Here is a 22,672-nt window from a genome sequence, read left to right as displayed (position 1 = left end):
TTTGGCAGTTTCTTAAAAAGTTAAACATATGACCCAGCAATCCTACTTCTAGCTATCTACCCAATAATGTCTGTACAAAAACTTGCAGGTAAATGTTCATAACAGCATAATTCATAATAGCCAAAAAGTTGAGGGGCGCCTGGGTGCCTCAGTTGGATAAGCATCTGACTTAGGCTCAGGTCATGATCTTGCAGTTTGCGGGTTTGAGCCCCGCATCAGGCTATCTGTTGTCAGCAAAGAGCTTGCTTCGGATCATCTGTACCCCCCTCCTCTGCCCCTCCCCAACTTGTACCCTCTGTCTCTCTCAAAATAAATAAACTTTAGAAAAAGTTTTTTTTTTTTTTTTACAGTGGAAAATAGCAAGTGTTTGGCAAGGATGTGAAGAAACTGGAACACTCGTGCACTGCTGGTAGGAATGCAAAATGGTATAGCCACTATGTAAAATAGTATGGCAGTCTAATTTAAAAAATCAAAGAAAAGAGTTACTATATGATCCAGCTATTTAGCTTCTGGGTCTACACCCAAAAAGAATTGAAATCAGGGTCTTAAAGCATTCATGGCAGCATATTCACAACAGCCAAAAGGTGGAAGCAACCTGTGTACAACGAAGGATAAACGGATACACAGCATGTGGTATACATACACAATGGGACATTTTTCAGCCTTTAAAAGAAAGGAAATTCTGACACATGCTACAACATGGATGAAACTTGAAGATATTATGCTAAGTGAAAAAATACAATCAAAAAAGGACAAATATTGTATGATTTCACTCATTTTAGGTGCTTCAGATAATTAAATCAAAGTAGAAGGGTGACTGCCAGGACTGAGAGGAGAGGGGAAATTGGGGTGTTATTGTTTAACAGGTACAGAGTTTCAGTTGTGCGAGATGGTGGTGATGGTTGTATAAGATTGTGAATGCACTTAATTCCACTGAACTGTATACTTAAAAACGGTTAAAGTCGTGAATTTTATTTTATGTATCTTTTGCCACATTTTTTCAAAAAGGGCCAAAGGATCAAAAAATCTGATAGAAAATGAGACATATGAATAGACAATTCACTAGAAAAAGAGATAAAAGTGGGCCTGAAACATATGAAAAAAAGCTGAGATCCACTGATAAAGAAATAAAAATTAAAATGAGATACTGAGATAGTATTTCTCACCTATTGGATTGGCAAAAAATTGAGAAGTATGACAACACATTCTGCTGGTGAGGATATGGAGAAACAAGCCTTGTCACACCCTGCCACTGGGAATGCATATTGGCGTAACTCTTTTGGAGGGGAATATGGCAATATCTAACAAAATCACACATGCACTTACCTTTTGTCTTGGCAATCCCACTTCTAGAAATCTACCCTGAAGATAAGTCACTAATAATATGAGAACTGAATAACACAAGGTTATTTGCTGCAGTATGTTTGTAATCACAAGATACTGGAAACAAACCTAAGTGCCCATACATAGGAAAGAGGATGAATTAGTATGTACAATAAGAGAACTATGCAGCTGTATAAAAGAATGAGGAAGGCTTTTATGAACTGATAAGAAATGATTTACAGGCAATACTGAAAAGAGCAAAGCCACAAAGACCATCTATGGCATATTACCATTCATATAAGAGGATATGAAAAAAATAAATAGGTATATGCTCATTTGTAGAGGAGAAATATAGGAAAGCTAGACCAGAAACTAAAGAGATTGGTTCAATATGGAGCAGGGAGAATAGTGGTAGAAATAAGGGTGCAATGGGAATAGGGTAGCAGGGATGAAGAGGGAATGACATTTCACAAAATATATTGTGGTAAAAAACATGTTAACAAAATTTACCATCATAACCATTTTTTAAGTGTACAGTTCAGTAAAGTATAATCACATTATTGTGCAATGGCTCTCCAGAACTTTCTCATCTTGCAAAACTGAAACTCTATAGTCATTAAACAACTCCCTGTTCCCACCACCTCCTCAGTCTATTCTTTTACAGTTTTTTGCCATTGCTTTTATTTCTACACTGTTTTTCACCTTTATCTATAAAGCACATAGACCTTTGCCTATGTTTTCTTCTAGTTCTGTTGTGGATTTTTCTTTTTCTTTAATTGCAGTAAAAACTTATTGTCTTAACCACTGTTAAGTGTACAGTTGAATGGTTTAAAGTATATTTACATTGTTGTGAAACAGATCTCCAGAACCTTTTTATCTTGTAAAACTGAAATCCTTTGCCCATTAAACAACTCCCCTTTTGCCCCTCCCCACCCCCAGGCCCGAGTCACTACCATTCTACTTTCTGTTTCTATGAATTTGACTAAGTATCTCATATAAGTGGAAGCATATAATATCTGTCTTTTTGTGATTGGCTTATTTCACTTAGTATAATGTCCTCAAGTTTCATTCATGCTGTAACATGTAATAGGATTTCCATCCTTTTTAAGGCTGAATAATATTCCATTATATGTATATGCCACATTTGTGGCATTCATCCACTGATGGGACATTTGTGTTTCTTCCACTTCCTGGCTATTGGGAATACTGCTGCTATGAACATGGGTGTGCAAATCTCTCTTTAAGACCCTGCTTTCAATTCTTTTGGATATATTACCCAGAAGTGGGATTGCTGGATCATGTGCTATTCTTATTTTTAACTTTTTGAGGAGCCTCCATACTGTTTTCCATGGCAGTTATACCATTTTACAGTCCTTCCAACAGTGCACAAAGATTCTAATTTTTTCCACATGCTTGCCAACATTTGTTATTCAGTATTTTTACTACTAGCCATCCTAATGGGTGTATGGTGATATTTCACTGTGGTTTTGATTTGCATTGCTCTGCTCTATTTCTTCTTTGTATAACTCTGACTCTTAGAGCATGATAATATTTCATATGCCCTTTGCATACCTGAAATATAAACTAACAATTAAAACCAACCAAGACGTAGGGGAAACCCAAAATGGAATACAAACAGTAACTGTGGGAAACAGTATCTTGCCTGGATACTCTAAGCCTAAAGACAAAAAGAACTGTATGTAAATGCTGTAATCCAGTTCATAAAAGTGTTTCTCACAGGGGTATGGACTAGCAATTTTGAAACTACTGTATGTATATCCTGGAATTGAACAAATAAGTAAATAGATTGTAGACAATAAGAGTTGGTGTCTTACTGTTGGAAAAAGGAGTTATAAATAGGAGGAGGAAGAAGGCTAAAATGAACCCTGTAGTGTTGGACTGGAATCAGAGGTATTTGGTATAAAATCTGGCTATTAATATATAGAAAGACAGATATAAAAATGTAGATATGAGTATATGTGTGCATTACCAGACATACAGATATTTCCTCTCTACCGGCTGAGAGGGCCTAGAAGCAGTGACACCCCAGTAACAACAAGCACACCCAGCACCCAGATTGGGTTTCTAAACACTATTTTCCAATAAAAAATCAGGGCTCTTTTGAGATATGGTTGATTCTAGAACTGGAGAGAGGAAAATACAAGATGGGTGTGGAATATTCTGTAGAAATGTTTAAAAACTGGAGGGTGAAAAAAAAAAAAAACAAACTAGAGGGTGTATTGAAGAACATAAAATCACCCTGAAGGAGAGCCTATTGGACAAAACAGGAACAATCTGAGCAATAAAACAAATGATAGCATTGGATGTTAGCCCATAGAATAAAATAAATACCTATGATTCTATATGGATATAAGTAAGTAATCAAATACATAAATGGGGGAGAATAAACAGCCACAGTAAAATTCCAATTAATAAGTTTCTGAGGCTAGAACTCATCACATCAGGCTGCCTCAAAGCTAACTAGAACATTTGGCAAGATCCCTACCTTGATGCCAAATGCTACCAGAAACTTTAGTCTATCAGGGTAAAACAACCATCAGAAGAAATGGCCTCTGTTAGAATATACATTTAAAATTTATCTACGACTCTTTTAAAAAAATTTTAAAAAAAGCGGGGTGGTGGGGGGGACACCTGGGTGTCTCAGTTGGTTAAGCATCTGACTTTGGTTCATGATTTCATGGTCTGTGAGTTCAAGCCCCACGCCAGGCTCTGTGCTGACAGCTCAGAGTCTGGGGCCTGCTTCAGATTCTATGCCTCCCTCTCTCTCTGTCCCTCCCCCACTCATGCTCTGTCTCTCTCTGCTCTCAAAAATAAATAAACATTAAAAAAATTAAAAAAAAATAAAATTAATCTATGGCTCTTACTTTATAGATCTGGGCAGGGTACCTCCATGGGCTTGTAGCAACAAGACCTGTAGCTGTTGTACCTGGGAAAAGCAAAGAAAAATAGTAAGCTAATCACCAATCAAAAGCTACTTATCCCTTGTCAGCTAAATTACTACAATTAGCCATAGAGTAATTCTACTCAGTGCCTATGAAATCTAAGGCATATTTAGGCCTTACAGAAATCATCAAGGTTGACGATTCAGTGACAAAAGTCCAAACAGCACTATATGAATAGCTAGTACTTAGAACTTGAGTTGTTCCTTTTACCTAAGCATCTTAATGACTTTTACCAAATGTCTATTTTTAAAACATTTTTCTAAGTTGGGGCACCTGGGTGACTCAGTTGGTTAAGCATCCGACTTCAGCTAAGGTCATGATCTCACAGTTCATGGGTTCGAGTTCCGTGTGGGGCTCTGTGCTGACAGCACAGCCTACTTTGGATTCTGTGTCTCCCTCTCTCTCTCTGCCCCTTTCCCCACTCATACTCTGTCTCTCTCAAAAATAATCATTAAAAAAAATTTTTTTAAGTTTATTTATTTTTGAAACACAGAAACAGAGAAAAAGTGAGGGAGGGATATAGAGACAGACAGACAGACACAGAATCCAAAGCAGGCTCCAGGCTCTGAACTGTCAGCACAGAGCCCGATGTGGGGCTTGAACCCACGAACTGCGAGATCATGACCTGAGCCCAAGTCGGACACTTAACCGACTAAGCCACTGAAGTGCCCCTTGAGCATCTATTTTTTTTAAAGTCAAACTCAGCTCTAGGCCAGGTAATATGAGGAGGATACGAGAATAAACTCCTGTGTTTTATTCTCAAGTTTATAATCTAGTTGACAAAGACAAGCCTATGGCCTGAAATAGTAAGAGACAAAGAAGATAGAAGATGTGAATTCATAAAATACAGTTAAGTACTTTAGGGCTCTGAGAAGAAGCAAATTAATAAAATTCCAGAACAGTCAAAAGGAGGCTTCTTGGGGCTGGTTCTTAAACCAGAGTGCATGCACATTCATCTTCTCTCATTCCCTCCTACGATGAAAGAGGAGCTGTGCCACCTGTTATGACCAGTCTCCTTGCTTGCGCTTTGGATCCCAAACTCTTCTTGCCTCCTGATGAATCATACTGTTATCCCCTCTCTCTTCTGTATCTTCCACGTCTCCCTTTGTACAGGATCCTTTCTATCAAAATTAAAACATGTTCAAGTCTCTCCAATCTTAAAACAAAACAAAAGCACCCTTCTCAATCCCACTTCCTATCTTTTGTCCTATTCTCTCCTTCACAAAGTTTGAGAGCATCGTCTATACCTGTTGCCTCCATTTCCTTTTGTTCACCTCTCTCACCTGCTCAACCTATTCAAATGCGATTTCTGCCTACAGCATTCCACTGACAAAACTCTTGCTAAGGTCACCAATGATCTGCAGGTCACTATATCCTATGGGCATTTTTCAGTCTTCATTTTACTTGACTGTTTGGTAGCAGCTGGCTTACCAGATACCATACTTTCCTGCTTTTCCTTCTATTCTTCTAACTGATCTTCTAAGGCTCTTTCTTGGCTAATCTTCACACCAAGTGTCCTTTAGATGATAAATCCTCAAAACTCAGTATCAGTCTTCTTGCTTTATACTCTTTCCTTAAAGTCTCATCTCTGACTATGGTTTCAATTACCATCTATGAACAGGGGACTCCCAAATTTATCTCAAACACAAGTCTTTTTTAATTTAGAGCTTTATATTCAACTATGTACTTAATTAATATTTCCACTTAGTTGTCTGCTATCCCCAAACCTGTTCCTTTTCTAGCGCACTCAAGGTCAGTGAACATGCAGCTTCACATGCCAGAAATTTGGCTGTCGAACCCTCATGCCCCTATCTAAGCCACTGGTCATTTCTTTCCACCACTGTCACCATCACCCTAAGTCTAAGCCACTATTTAGCTCTCTCTTGGACCACTGTAGTAACTTCTTTTTTAAAAAATTTTTAGAGTTTGTTTATTTTGAGAGAGAGACCACGTGTGCAGGGGAGGGGCAGAGAGAGGAGAGGGAGAGAGAATCTCAAGCAGGCTTTGCACTGCCAGCACAGAGCCAGACACAGGGCTCGAACTCATGAAACTGAGATCATGATCTGAGATGAAACCAAGCGCTGGACGCTTAAAAAACTGAGCCACCCAGGCAACCCACACTGTAGTAACTTCTTAAAGTGGTCTCCATGAATCCACTCTTGCTCCACTATAATCCATTTCCACACAGCAGCCAGCTCATCTTTTAAAAACATAAATTATGAATAGTACCACACAACTTAAGATCATTTTTAACACAGTCCGTGAGGTCTTGATGAGGTCTCTGCTTCTTCTTTAGTCTCATACTGGAATACTCTTTCCTGGCTCCCTCCACTTTAGCCACACTGGCAGTCTGTCAGTTCTTCAAGGGCACTATATGCCTTCCTAAATCAGGACCCTTTCAGACTTGGTATATGCCTGGCACTGTTCTAAGTGCTTTCCATGTATTAATTCATCTAACCCTCACAAAAACCCTATGAAGCAGGTATAATTATTCCCATTTTATAGATAGGAAAACTGAGGCACAGAGAACTTGCCCAAGGTACATACCCAGTGAGTTATAAAGCTAGAATTTGAATGTGGGCAGTCTGACTCCAGTGTCAATGCTCTTAACCACTATACTTTGTTACATATGGTTTTTCTTCTCCCTGGATGCCTCTTCCTTGTTTTCTTTCCTTCTTTTCCTACTCAATCCCTGAGACCTCAGCTCACACATTGCTACCTCAGGGAAGCCTTCTCAGCTTAGATGTATAACAGAAGACCCTGTTCCATACTGTCATACTACCCTACATAGCACACTATCTCATTTTATAATGATATGTTGGTATGAATACGTGTTTGGTGTTTGTCTCTCCCACCAGGCAGTAAGTTTCATGAAGGCAGAGACTGTCTCCTTTGCTCGACAATGTATCCCAACACAATACCTGGCACATAATAGTGTACAATACATATTTATTGTTGGAATGAATGAACAAACGAATGACTAGGAAGAAGAGCATTTTTGGCAATAGAAATACACATGAAAGAAAATGGAGGGACAGAACTGAGTATGGTATTTTATAGATACTGTTAACAGGTAAATTACTTGTATTTTGTACAGTGACCCCTGGGAGGAAAGGAGATAGGGGAAGAGAAGGGAAGGAAAGCTTCAGACTAACTGAATAGTAGCTATTATCACCAAGGAGGAAGGCCAGAGATGGAGTGAACACTACACAGTTGGGAAATACTAGATTCCCAGTATAAAGAGTACCCTGGAAGGTAAGAAAACTTGACCCCTGCAAGCCTGGGCTGATCCAACTACTCACCTTCTCATCTCCTCTACCAGAGCTACTGAGCTGTTACACAACCAGTTACATTGATACCACCACAAATGCATGCTCCTAGTCAGCTACCTCTTCCATTTCCATGATTTCAAGCCTCTGTGGTCTCTTCAGTCCCTCTACCCTATTATCTGGTTGCTTGCTCTTTGAAGATGACCTTGCTTCCAACTACACTGAGAAGTTAAAGGTCATCAGGCTGAAAATCCCTCAATTTTCCTTCTTTTCCCTCTAAATTATTATCACTGTATTCTTCCTATTCTGACTTTGTTTCTTCTAGTCTTGGTGGCAGGTAGCCCCTCCATGGTCAAAAGCAAATCCCTCTTTATTTGTGCTCAGGATCTCAACTACTTAGAGATGGCCTTTTAGCAACTAGTCCCTATTCTCAGTTTCAGTCTCTCCCAACTGGTTCTTTCACTTGCTCAAGTCTCTTCCATTTTTAAAAAAATGTTTATTTTATTTATTTTGAGAAAGAGAGAGAGAAAGAGAGAGAGAGAGAGAGAGAGAGAGAGAGAGAGAATATATCCCAAGCAGGCTCCAAGTTCAGCACAAAGCCTAATGCAGGGCCCGATCCCACAAACCGTGAGATCATGACCTGAGCGGAGAACAAGAGTCAGATGCTCAACTGACTGAGCCACCCAGGTGCGTCCTGAGCCTCTCTCATGTTTAAAAAAATTTTTTTTAATGTTTATTTTTGAGAGAGAGAGAGAATGAATGAATAGGGGAGGGGAAGAGAGAGGGGGAGACACAGAATCCAAAGCAGGCTCCAGGCTCTGAGCTGTCAGCACAGAGCCTGACATGGGGCTCAAACCCATGAACTGCAAGATCATGACCTGAGCCAAAGTCAGATGCTTAACCGCCTGAGCCACCCAGGCGCCCTGCTTCTTCCATATTTTTAAAAACAAACAGACCTATATCCTTTGACCCTTGACTACCTAGTTATTGCCTTCTTTCATTTTGCCTTCTTGAAAGAAGAGCCTACCAACTTCCTCCACTTCCTTATCTAGCATTCACTGTTGATCCCACAACAATCTGAACCTCTTCTCACTGAAGTCACCAATAATCTCCTTGTTGATTAAAAAAAACCAATGGACACTTTTCAGTATTTATTTTACTCTACACTTCTTTATAAATTTGTACTTTTTAAAAAATAACTTTGTACTTTTGATGGTCCTTGAAACTTTCTTCCCTTGTCTTCCATGATACGACTGTTTTTCTTCCTACTTGTTGGCTCCGTCTTAGTCTCTCTTTTTTGCTTAGTCTCTCTTTTTTGTCTTCCCTCTTTTCCCCATTCCTTAAAAACTGCTGTTCCCCCAGTGTTCTGTCTTTGGCTTTCTTCTCTTTGTGGCCATTTACTCATTCAGCAAATATTTAGTGAGTACCTTGAATGTGCCATTTGGTCTCATCCATTCTATAATAATTTCAGATTCCATCTAAATGCTAATGGCTCTTAAATCTGTATCTTCAGTTCAGACCTCTCTACATTAAACCCAAAGGCCAGCTACGTTTGAAAAACTCTACTTACATGTCCCCCAAGTTATTCGAATTCAAAATGCCCCAAACTGAATTCCATCATTTCCACTGTGTGTCTGGGTTCTTTCACACAACATTATTTTTATGAGATTCACCCATGTTTTTCACTGTGGTTACAAATAATTAATTTTATTAATTTTTTAAAAACTTTTCTCACTTTACCCTGTGTTTCCTCCTGTATTCCCTGACTCAATGATTGGTACTACCATTTTAATCAGTTGTCCAAGCAAGAAACTTGAGAACAACCTTGATTCTCCCTACTTACTGACCCTTCCACATCAAATTTGTTACCAAGCAAGCTCTAGACATTCTACCTCCTTGGGTTATTTTCTTTCTAATTTGTACCCTTCTCTTTATTTCTATGGCTACTATCTTTAGTTTAGGCCATAGTTCTCACCTGGGTTATTATAATAGCCTACAGTAGATCTGTGGGGGATATGTTCCAAGACCCCTGATGGATGCCTGAACCTGTAGATAGTACTGAACTCTATATATACTATGCCTTTTCCTATACATATATACCTATGATAAAGTTTCATTTATAAATCATGCAAGTAAGAGATTGACAGTAACTAAAATTAAAATAGACCAATTATAATCATATACTATAATAAAAGCTACATGACTGTGATTCCCCCCCCCAAAAATATCTTATTGTACTGTCCTTACCCTTTTCCTTGTGATGATATGAGATGATAAAATGTCTACGTGATGAGTGTCTAAGTGAGGTGAATGACATAGGCACTGTGATGTAGTGTTAAGCTACTATTAACCTTCTGACAATACGTGAGAAGGAGAATCACCTGCTTCCAGTCCATGGGTGACCATGAGTAAACTGAAACTGTGGGAAGTGAAATCATGGATAAGGGGGGGTACTATTGTAATTTGTTTTCCTACTTCAAGTTATACCTACTTCTAATCTATTTCTGTATACTTGCTAGAGTGATCTCCCTAAAGCACACATATCACCATGTAGCCCACTTACTTTCAATAGCTTTCCACAGCTTTCTGGTTGAATTTCAAATTCTCTAAGCGGTCATGTAAGAACTTTTGGGATCTGACACTTGCCTGCCTCTCTTGCCTTGTCTCCCACTGCTCACTTTTTTATCAGTGAAATCTCCAATGCCACCCCCAAATCTTAAAGATGACAATAAACATGTTAACAGGAATTACTTTAGAATTTTCCCAAACCAACAGAATGCTTAGCCAACATCTCTAAACTTCTGGTAGAGGAGAAGCTGAGAGACAGAAGCTCTATCATTCCACTCATACACTTAAATTTTTCCCATCAAATTTTAAGTCCCTTTTACCTGTTGCTTCAGATGATTAAGTTCAGCCGTCTGGGGATCGATATTAACAACAGGTTTATTCTTGATTTTTCTTGCTCTGTCAGCATAGCGAAGGGTATTTAATGTTTCTTCTAGATTGGAGTCAGCAGGACTCACACAGGCTATCATAAGTGTATGGCTATTACCTCCTAGAGAATCTGAAAAATAACAATAGGAGGAAATAAAATCAAACAATCAGGATGCAAGGAAAGCTGTCCATTTAGGTCAGTGCCTTCAAACTCAGAGCTCTAAGAAAAAAATTTTTAATAATCTGCAAATTTCCTGTTAGTAAAAATACTAAGATTTTTTGTTGCATAAATGATATAGTTTAGAATCCTATTCCATGTGTCCCCATTCGTAAGACTGTGATTTTGGCAGTTAGTTGGGTTAAAACAACTCAGGCCTAGTGCAAGTAAGTTAGGAGCCACAAGTGGAATTAAACATTCTTAGGATGCCCTCTCTAGGTAGGTTTTAATTATTCAGGGAATTCTGCTTATCAAGTACTAATAAACAGTAATCAAGTTCATTTTCAGTTACAAAGTATAAAGTTCAGTTGGCATTCTGTAGATTTCTTGGCTTTCAAACCCATCTATGAAGACACCTTTCCATTATCTTACAAGCCTGCCTACTAATGGGTCTCTTTCCGATTTATCAGTTAGATAGCTCTGTATAGGATAGTCCAAAAATCTGTTCACCGATCCCGTCTTTACCTTCTCAGCACTATTACTCTGAGTCACTCTCTTATTTTTTTTTTAAATTTTTTTTAACGTTTATTTATTTTTGAGACAGAGAGAGAGCATGAATGGGGGAGGGTCAGAGAGAGGGAAACACAGAATCCAAAACAGGCTCCAGGCTCTGAGCTGTCAGCACAGAGCCCGACGCGGGGCTCGAACTCATGGATGGCGAGATCATGACCTGAGCCGAAGTCGGCCACTTAACCGACTGAGCCACCCAAGCGCCCCTACTCTCTTATTTTTAGAGGCACTCTGGGCTTACCTTGAAGCAGTCGAGTCAACTTGGAATCTCTGTATGGCACAAAGCCACCCTTTTTGTCATCTCCAAGAGCACTGATCACATTTCCCAAGCACAGGAGGCCTCGGTTAATATTAATGCCTAGTAGCAGGAAACACAATTTAAATTGCTTAGTAAAGCATCGAACATACACCTACATAAAATAAAAACCCCACAGAAATATTAAATCATCAGTCTTAAGGAGACTTCTTGATCTTCTTCACTTTTCTGAAAACAAAGGTCTAAATGTTGGATATGCACAACTGAATTTGTTGAGACTTCTTGCCCTTTCCCATGGAAACAAAGTAGACAGACAGATAACTATCACCATGACAACAACAATTTGTATATTTACTTTTTATATCCATTACCACTTTTAATTCTCAAATTAGTGCTGAGAAATTAGATGAACAGCTATTTTTTATCATGTCACTAAATTATATTTACTATCATTCTCACTTTACAGATAAGGAAACTAGACCAGAGTTTCTATGACTTGTCTAAGGTCAAACAGCTGGTGAGTGGTAGGCCTGACATTCCATCTTAGGATTTCAGTTAAGTCCTATGCTTTTTCTTTCACACCACAGAGGAATATATTTTCTCTTGTTGCTTTAAAAAGGGTAAAGATTCTTTTCCACTTCTTGAATTCCAAAGTCTGCTTTTTAAACCCTGTAATAATTTCTGAGGTCCTTCTAAAGCCTCTGACCTTCCCATGATTATGTTTACTGTGAAAAGGCTACATAGTATAGTGGTTAAGTGCACAGGCTTTGGTGTCAGATAGACTTAGGTTCTAATCCTGGCTCTACCACTGACTACCTATATGATTTTGGGTTCTGCTCTAAAATGAGGCACATCTATCTACCTCATTGGGTTGTGGTGGAGAATTAAATGATATACAAAGTGGGGTGCCTGGGTGGCTCAGTCAGGTGAGTGTCCGACTTTGACTCAGGTCATGATCTCATGGTTCGGGGGTTCGAGCCCTGCCTTGGGCTCTCTGCTGTCAGCACAGAGCCTACTTCAGATGCTGTCCCCATCTCTCTGCCTTTATCCCACTCACGCTCTCTCTCTCTCTCAAAAATAAAAAAAGATAATTATACAAAGTTAAATGACAAATAAATGGTATCATTTTTGTTTAATGCTACTCTACCTTTTTATTTACTCAGCCATACTGTGGACTCCCATACAACCAGAAATAACTATATATCTACAAGATCCTGAGCTCCAAAACTCCTCTCTGACTGCATTCTACTAGCTTTTCATTTCTTTCATGGGTCCTGCTCTTCACCCTTATAATAGCCACCAATTTACTGATACTTTATAATACTCCCAGTAGATCATCCTCCCCTGGGCCTTAAACTACATATTCTGGACACTATGATCGATCATTTCAGTTAGGCTTTCTCAAGCACTCACTAGACCCATGACCTTCTGCCTTCCCATCATGTCAATTCCCAGTCACACGTTAGACTAACTGTGGTGTGTGTGTGTGTGTGTGTGTGTGTGTGTGTGTGTGTAAGTTACTGTAGGCTGCAATGCTGGAGAAAGTCACATAACTAAATGGACTAGATCCATTCATTATAAAACACTGCTCTCTGACTTTTGCTGAACACTTCATCAAGCGGCAATCTTTTCTTCCTCATTCCTACTTCACCAGAGCAGCTATTCTAAACACTCATCATTTTCAAGACTGTAAATCTACCTTCACTCTATTAGTGGATGATTTCAACAAATACATTGTGGAGATCAAAGTTATCTGCAAGGGAAGGTTTTCCCTCTCCTCACCTCATAGTCTTTTCTTTGCTGTTACTGATTCCTTCATCCTTCTTGTTTCAGAGGAGTAAATAACCACCTTTATTTCCCCTTTAGTGTGCTGGTGTCTCTAGTCCCCCCCATTATCTCTGGGACGTTGAAACCTTTGATCTTCTCCCTCTCTCTTAGATCTTCAATTTATTTTCCCTTTACTAATTTCTTCTTTTCAGTCTCTATACATGCTCAAATCTCCCAAATCTAAAACAAAACCAATCCCTTCAAGCAACCATTCCTGTCTTTTCCTTTTATTGCCAGCTGAAAGGGATACCATTTTTCAGGGCCATTTATCCTACCCAGGATGTGAAGGAGAGTCTGCTGAGATTTATCAAAGCTGCTCACCAATACCTGTACTAATCCTTGTATTAGTTCATTCCTTTCTTTTCTTTCCCCTTTGAGCCAAACAGAACACAGTTCCATCTCATTTGCTCATATCCCATCTGGGATGTTAAGGAAGAGACTGCTGAGGTTTTTCAAACCTGCTGAGCAAAACTTCCATCTATAGTGTCGTACAAGAACAACAATAAAAAAATCTAGATGAACCCTGAGAAGAATCTATGGCAACTTTGATCTAAGCAAGAATCATTTACTTGGGTATAAAGAGGCTGGTTTTTTTTTTTCTTTTTCAAATGAGAATTGGGGCTTTGGAATAGAAAGAAGCAAGGGAAATGAATGTCTCTCTAGAAAGAACCCATCACGAAACAGGATCTGATTTTCTGTTAAGAGATTTAAAATGATGAGTTCATGACATGGATGGAGTGTACATCATAAAGACTGGGAAGAACATGTTTGCAGAGGTTTAAATTTCTGATCAATGATGGCTATGGAGAAAAAATGCCCAGATAAAATTATAAAATCAGAAGTTATTCTAAGATTGAGAATAGATCAAGCAAGGAGAGGATCAAGAATACTACTTGACATTTTTGGGTGTTTATTTACTATGGCAACAAACACATTTTGCTTTTTAGGGGACATCTGGCAATACCTGGAGACATTTTGGTTGTCACAATTTGTGGGGTGGCAGGCAGTGCTACTGGTATTTGGTGGGTAGAGGGCAAGGATGCCTCTATCCTACCAAGAGACTGGACAGCCCCCCCAAATGATCTGATCCGAAATGTTAATAGTGCCACAGCTGAGAAACCCTGCTCTACAGGTGAAGAAAATATCTGCAAGCCCAAGGTAGATAACCAAGTAAAATGGGGTGAAAAATGGAGGTAATATAGTATTGATATGGTTTGCCTAGTCAGAGAGAAAGGGAATGATCTGTTACTGCAACAGATCACAAAACTTATAGGAGTAAGTACTGAGAAGGGACAGAGTAGAAGGGAATTTGATTAGGAGACAGAATCTTCATTCAGACTCTGCCTCTTCCACTTACCAATATGTGTGAGCTTGGATAAGCCACTGAAACTCTCCTTTATTCATAAAATAGGTGTAATACATACCTTACCTCAGGGGACTATGATAAAAATCAAATGTGATCTACAAAGTACTACCTACATGTTTTTATTAATAGGGTAGACAAACTTGGATTATTTGGATCTCTACTAAATTACATGAGGCTGAAAGCAGACAGCACCTGACAAATTCCTAATCTATTCTGATAACAGTTTCTTCACTCAGAAGACACTTTGAGTGGATAAGGAAATGGCTGCTTTGGCCTTCAAGCTGATACACACGGAAGAACTGATTATAGAAGTAAAATGATGGGAATCTGTTTGCTGGGGACTGAGGGGCACAGTCATACACCAGTATGCTAGATGTTAAGAAAACAGATCCACAAAAGTCAGGAAAAAAGACAGCTAACTTTCTGGGAACAGGACGTCTAAAAGAGAAAAAGGATAGAAGGCTTTCACAGCATAAAACTGTAATTATCTAGTCACAAATTATTCCAATAAAAAATCGATGTGGCTTCACAGAGATCAACGTAACAAATAAATTCATATACAAAAAGAACACAGAGCATTATAGGAAGTTTGACCACCAGCATTTCTCTCCTCTCCCTCCTTAAAACACCACTAAAAGGAATTTTAAAAGTACTCATCCACAAGATCACAGAACATAGGAGAGAAATATCAGTAGAGAGGAGGTTTCAACATATTTTTAGAGTACACGTAGACAAGCAATAACGGATTTAGCAAGATGGAAGAAGCCTCAATCTAAAGAGCCTTCGGAGGGACAATAATGACGACAGTGACAATAACAGCTAAGTTTATATAGTGTATACCTATTCTAGGTACTTTATACATATTAACTCATTTAATCCTCACAATAGTCCTATGAAGTATGATCATAGTTGTATTGACAGATAAGAGAGTTGAGGCACAAAGAGGTTAGGGAAGTTGCCTAAGGTCATGCAGCTAATAAGTGGCAGAGTCAGGACTCAAATAAAGGCAGTCTGGCTCCAAAGTCCATGGTCTTAATCTCTATGCTCTATGAAAATGAGCTGATTTACTCAGAGGCATCAGGTACATTGGAAAGGGGACAGACTCGAGGCTGATAAGAGGGGATAGGTAGAAAAAGCATATAAAGAACTCTGGAACTGTCAAGTCTCTGCCCCAGAACCATGCAACTAATGTGTTCCCCATTCTCCATCATTCCCAGGCTACTTAATGGGATGGTTTTTCTAATACCTACCCATTAAATGTTGATATTCTCTTGAAACTGCCTTAAGCTCTTTGCTTACTATATATATTCTCCCTGGGTTTATACAGCCTAGAGTTCCAATAAATACCGATAAGAATGACTCCCTAATCTGCATCTCCAAACCAGACCTCTTTCCTGTTGTCCAGAGCTGTATTTTAGCTGCTTACTGAATAACCTCCAGTGGGCTGTGCCCATGAGGCATTGCATAAAAATACTGGACAAAACAGAATTCATCTTTCGGTGTAAATCTATTTCACTTCTACCACTGTTCCCATTTTCTCGCCATCTAACCAGTCATCCAACAAACAGCAAACCTGAGACATCCTGGACTTGTCTCTTTTCTCACCCCACACATCTGAGTCCTTTCATCGAACACTTAGTGAACAGGCACAATGTTCCAGGCACTGTGCTAGGTATTAGAGATACAAAGATGAATAAGTCACAATCTCCACTCTCAAGGAGTTCATAATCTACAGGGAGAGATGGATACACAAACAAAAATAATTGCAAATATAACATTAAAGTATACATATAGTCGAAATGGGTTCTCATAAGAGGGAGTGGTAAACTTTACCTGGGAAGGTAACAGACGGCTTCAGAAAAGAATGAAAAATTTGAGCTGAACTGTGAAGGATGACTAGAACAGTGCCAGTGGAGGAGGGAACTAGGAAAGAACAGTGCAAGGGCATTCCAGGCAGAGGAAGTAGCATATGCCAAGGCACATATTTGTGAAGAACTACGGGTAATTCAGTGTGAATACAATGCAAGTTATAAGATGGAGAGTGACAAATAATCAGGTTAGAGGGCAGCTCAGGAGAGATCATAAATGCACGACAGATAGGTCAGTCTCAGGTATTTGTATTTCTCATGTAGGGTAGTGGTTTTCAAACTGTGTCCCTCAGAACCTTTGGGATACTTTAGGGAACCACAGAGATTCTTCAGAGTTTCTGCAATGGTCATTTGGGCTTTGTTTTTTTAAATTTTTTACTGTGGTAAGATAGGGGCGCCTGGGTAGCTCAGTCAGTTAAGCGTCCGACTTTAGCTCAGGTCATGATCTCACAGTTTGCGAGTTTGAGCCCCACATTGGGCTCTGTGCTGACAGCTCAGAGCCTGGAACTTACTATGGCAACATATATGTAACATAAAATTTACCATTTTAACCATTTTTAAGTGTACAGTTCAGTAGCACTAAGTACATTCACACTGTTGTGTAATCATCACCACTACTTACAGTCATTTTAACTATTTTAAAAACTGCCTTTACACAGCTCACTCCAGTGTGCTGTATTTCAAATCTTAACATGCTGAAGTCAACCAGCACATTGTTTTGTGCAGCAAGGTTAGTTAATTTTTTTACGGTCTTTGAAAATACCTCTAATATGTGTGCATGTCTTAATGTTTCGCAAATGTGCATTTTAAGGCTGTGGCTTTGCATAGACTTTTCCCTGGTCACATGCTCGCTCATGGAAAATCGTGCAAGTTATTATACCATTATAGTACAAGTTTGTACTGAAACACCAGGCAGAGGCAATTCTTCAAATTCATGCACTTATCACTGCATCATCGTCAGTTGTGTAGTACCAAACGGATGTTCACAATCTACATGCCCACTGATAGATGAATGGATACACAGAATTCAGTGTACACACACACGCATATACATACAAAGGAATATTATTCAGCCACAAAAAAGACAGAAATCCTGCCTTTTGCAACATGGATGAACCTTGAGAACATTATGCTAAGTGAAATAAGTCTGATGGAGAAAGGCAAATACTGTATGTTCTCAATTATACGTGGAATCTAAACAAGCTGAACTCACAGAAAGAGAGTGGAATGGTGGCTGCCAGAGGCTGAGGAGTGAGAGAAATGGGGAGGTGTTGGTCAAAGAATACAAACTTCCAGCTATTAGATGAATAAGTTCTGGGATCTCATGTAAAGCATGGTGACTATAATTAACATTACTGTATTGTATACTTGATAGTTATTAAGAGAGTAAATCCTAAATGCTATCACCAGACACACACACACACACACACACACACACACACGGTAGTTATGTAAGGGGATAGAAGTGTTAACTAACCTTATTATGGTAATCATTTCACAATATATACATGTATCCAATAATCACAATGTATACCTAAACTTACATATATGTCAATAATATCTCAACAAAAGTTAGAAAAAATGATTAAATGAGAAAGTGCATATGAAACACTTAGCCAATGGCACTAAAAAAAAGATAGTTTCAGTGCTTCTTGTAAACTTTGCAAGTATCCTGTTAAAAGCATTTATAGTTATTACATAACATAAACTAGAAAAGATATTGCTAGTGATACAACTTTGGATTTAAATGTCCTATCATGTGAAACTCCCAGATCAGGTAAATAATTGAGGAGAATCCTGAGGTTGTAATTTGGACTGTTACAAAGTGTTTAGGGGCGTTGGGGTGGCTCAGTTGGTTGAGTGTCCCACTCCTGATTTTGGCTCAGGTCATGATCCCAGGGTTGTGGGACTGAGCCCCATGTGGAGCTCTGCACTGAGTGTGGAGCCACCTTAAGATGATCTCTCTCCTTCTCCCTCTGCCCCTCTCCTCTGCTCACGCGTACTCTCTCTCTTTTCAAATTAAAAAAAAAGTGTTTATAATTCACAGCTACATATGATGAATCAGGACATTCTTGGTAATGTGTCACCAGAATAAATTATAGGAAAAGTTAGATGCAAAACCTTAAATAAGGTTCTGTCATCTAGAATCTCCATCATGTCATATACTAAGAATGAAGAATGTTCACTAGAGCTTACTTTGTAATGGTGAAAGTCTAGAACCAATCTAAATGTTCATCAGTAACGGAATGGTATAATAAATACAATGGTCTATCTATACAATATATAGACATAAAAAAGAATGTGGTAGAGATGTTTAAGTTAACATGGAACAACCTCCAACATATATCATTCAGTGAAAAAAATAAAGGGTAGACTAGAACAGAGTACATTATACGCCTCTATTTGTATAGAAAGAGAAAATATCTAGAAATGTAGACTAGGGATTTGGGGAAAGAGAAAAAAATGCTTTTTATTATAGTGCATTTAAAAAAGTTTTTCTTTCAAAATAATTATTTAGATTCACAGGAAGTTGCAAAGAAACGTACAGGAAGGTCTTATACATCATTCACCCAGCCTCCCCAATGGTAACATATTGCACAGCTATAGCACAGTATCAAAACCTGAAAATTAACATTGGCACAATCCCCAGAGCTTATTCAGATTTCAGCAGTTTTTACATGTACTCTATGTGTGTGTGTGTGTGTGTGTGTGTGTGTGTGTGTGTAGTTCTATGCAATTTTATCACGTGTATAACTTCAAGTAACCAACACCAAAATCAAGATACAGAACTGTCCTATCACCACACAGCTTTCTCGTGCTACCCTTTATATGAACACCTACTCCTTTACTCCCCAATCCCTAGCCCTTGTCAACCATGAATCTGTTCTCCCATATAATTTTGCTATTTCAAGAATGTTTAAATGGCATCACACACTATGCAACTTTTTGAGACTGGCCTTTTTTTTCCCCACTCAGCATAACAATAATCCATCCAAGGTGTTGTCTGCATCGATAGTCATTCCTTTTTTTTCTTTTAATACTTTTTTAAAATGTTTATTCATTTTTGAGAGAGAGAGACAGAGACAGAGCACAATCAGGGGAGGGGCAGAGAGAGAGGGGGAGACCCAGAATCTGAAGCAGGTTCTAGGCTCTGAGCTGTCAGCACAGAGCCCAACGCGGGGCTGGAACTCACGAACCACAAGATCGTGACCTGAGCTGAAGTCGGATGCTTAACCGACTGAGCCACCCAGGTACCCCAGTAATCATTTCTTTTTACTACTGAGTAGTATTACACAGCATGGATGCACTACATTTTTGTTTAACCATTCGCCTGCTGATGGACATTTTGAATCATTTCCAGTTTTTGGTTATTACAAATAGAGCAGCTATGAACATTCACGTGTGAATTTTTGTGTGAACATACACTTTCTTTGGGATAAATGTCCAATAGTGCAATTGCTATATTGTTTGATAAGAACATATTTAGTATTTCCCTGAGTGTACCTTTCTACATTCCCATCAGCAATGTATGAGAGATTCAATTCTTCCACATTCTTGGCAGCATTTGGTATTGTCACTATTTTTTCTTTTAGCTATTATGAGAGGTGTGCAGTAATACCTCATTGTGGTTTTCATTTGTATTTCCTTAATGACTAAGGATGCTGAACACCTTTTCATGCAGTTATTGCCATCTGTATGTCCCCTTTGGCGAAACATCTGTTTGTGTTTTTTGCTTACTTTGTACTTGGATTGTTTTTTTTTACTTTTGAGTTTCCAGAGTTCTTCTGAAGTCTGATATATTCTAGATACAAGTCCTTATATATATTCTAGATATAAGTCCTTCATTGCACTTCATTTTTTATTACAGAAATATTCTATATTTCTAGATATTCTAGATACAAGTCCTTTGTTGTACTTCATTTTTTATTACAGAAAACTCTATGATATGCCCATTAACATAAAGAAAGAAATTGTGATCATAATAACTATAATGTTCTTCTCGTTTGAAGATTGACTTATACAGTGTTATACATTTGAACTTATAAAATAAATTTACATGAATTTAAAATCTGTTCTTTAATTTATTTCAACTGTTAGAATTTGTTGTAAGATTTCACTTAAAGAAGCGTTCCTCTGCTTTAAAAGGAAGGCAGATAAAAACATCTGCTGTAGATGATGGAAAACAAATGAAAAGTTTTAAAGAGGGGGTATATGTGATCGAATTTGGATTTGGTAAATATTACTTTGGTCGTCAGTTGGGAGGTCAATTTGGGAGTAAAAAACTGGTGTCTTAAGGAACCATTTAGAGGGTGCCTCGGTGGCTCAGTTGGTTGAGCATCTGACTTTGGCTCAGGTCACGACCTCGCAGTCTGTGGGTTTGAGCCCTGTGTCAGGCTCCGTGCTGACATCTCAGAGCCTGGAGCCTGCTTCGGATTCTGTGTCTCCCTCTCTCTCTGCTCCTCCCCACCTCATGCTCTGTCTCTCACTCTCTCTCTCAAAAGTAAATAAACATTAAAAAAAAGGAAACCTTTTAGGAAGTTATTTTAATAGTTCAGGTGAGAGATCTCTAATGACTGGAACACCAGAAAAGGAGCCTGGGTGGCTCAGTTGGTTAAGTGTGCGACTTCAGCTCAGGTCATGATCTTGCGGTTCATGAGTTTGAGCCCTGTGTCAGGCTCTGTGCTGACAGCTGAGAGTCTGGAGCCTGAATCAGATTCTGTGTCTCCCTCTCTCTCTGCCCCTCCCCTACTCATGCTCTCTCCATCTCAAAAATGAATAAACATTAAAAAAAATTTTTTAAAGAAAGGTATCTGAGACATAAAAATGACATGACCAAGTAACCTTTTAAATGTGGGAAATGAGAAAGAAAGAGAATGAATACAACATGTGCTCATATTCCGGGGATAAGGCAGATATGCATTCATCCGGCCAACTAACAGTTACTGAACGCCAAATGTGTGCCAGGCACAGTGCTTGGCACAGTTAGTGGGAAAATAAGAACTGGTCTTTACCTCCAAGGAACTCAAAGTCTAGTGGGGAAAACTGACAAATAATTACAATGAAAAGGGAGAATGCAGTGAGATGTGGCAGGGTGACAACTGACTGAGAAGGGAAGTAATCTATATCACGATAAGGTGTTAGGTTATATAGGCTTTTAGGTAAATGCATTTGTCAAAACTCAGTTAGTATACACTTAAAATTTATGCTTTCCATTCTTTCAAATTTTACATTAAAAAATATAAACAAATATTAAACTCCAGTTAATAACACGTAAGCTTAAGTATTTAGGAGGAAGTGTACTAATGTGTGTGATTTACTTTAAAATGCATTTGAAAAAGAATACTACTTGGCAATGAGAAAGAATGAAATCTGGCCATTTGCAGCAATGTGGATGAAACTGGAGAGTGTCATGCTAAGTGAATTAAGTCAGTCAGAGAAAGACAGATACCATATGTTTTCACTCATGTGGATCTTGAGAAACTTAACAGAAGAACATGGAGGAGGGGAAGGGGGGAAAAGTTACAGAGAGGGAGGGAGGCAAACCATAAAAGACTTAAATACTGAGAGCAAACAGGGTTGATGAGGGGCGGGGGAGAGGGCAAAGTGGGTGATGGACATTGAGGAGGGCACTTGTTGGGATGAGCACTGGGTGTTGTATGGAAGCCAACTTGACAATAAATTATAATTAAAAAATAAAAATAAATTAAAAAAATGAAAAAGAATATGGCTTAATGAGTGGCTAGATATGTCATAAAGCAAATAGACTAAAATGTTAATGGTAGAATCCAGATGCTAGGTTTAGGGCCTTTCTTGTAAAATCTTTTAACTTTGCTGTATCTTAGAAAAATCTCATAATAAAGTGTTAGGAAAAAACACTATGGAGCACCAGCTGATGCTATGCTTCATATTAGAGATTTCACATTTGGGTGACATCTAAATTGTGAATTGAAATATTAATAAGAATTGCCAGTCAGATCAAAAGGGAGCAAGAAACTCAGGCACTCAGTCAGGACCAACTACGTGTCAGGCACTATGCCAGGCCCTAAGGATTCAAAGATGAATAAGACACCTTTGCCTGGCTTGCTGTCTACTGGGGGAGTCAGTCATTTTAGGAGATGACCGTATGACAGAGTTGGGT

The 22,672-nt window shown here is 38.7% G+C and overlaps 1 protein-coding gene across 2 annotated transcripts in view; it reads right to left on the bottom strand.

Moving 5' to 3' along the window:
• KIF4A (kinesin family member 4A) overlaps positions 1 to 22,672 on the bottom strand; it is a 119,905-nt gene that overhangs the window by 63,905 nt on the left and 33,328 nt on the right. For both annotated transcript variants that reach the window (XM_049643914.1, XM_049643913.1), the window contains 3 exons: positions 11,458 to 11,574; positions 10,444 to 10,619; positions 4,209 to 4,270 (listed from right to left, as the gene is read on the bottom strand). In XM_049643914.1, coding sequence (XP_049499871.1) covers positions 4,209 to 4,270; positions 10,444 to 10,619; positions 11,458 to 11,574 — 355 coding nt within the window. The remainder of the gene's footprint in view (positions 1 to 4,208; positions 4,271 to 10,443; positions 10,620 to 11,457; positions 11,575 to 22,672) is intronic.

Source organism: Panthera uncia, chromosome X (assembly GCF_023721935.1).
Source record: "Panthera uncia isolate 11264 chromosome X, Puncia_PCG_1.0, whole genome shotgun sequence".
NCBI lineage: Eukaryota > Metazoa > Chordata > Mammalia > Carnivora > Felidae > Panthera > Panthera uncia.
Note: the sequence above shows the minus strand (reverse complement) of the source record. Positions and strands in the feature narration are given on the sequence as shown.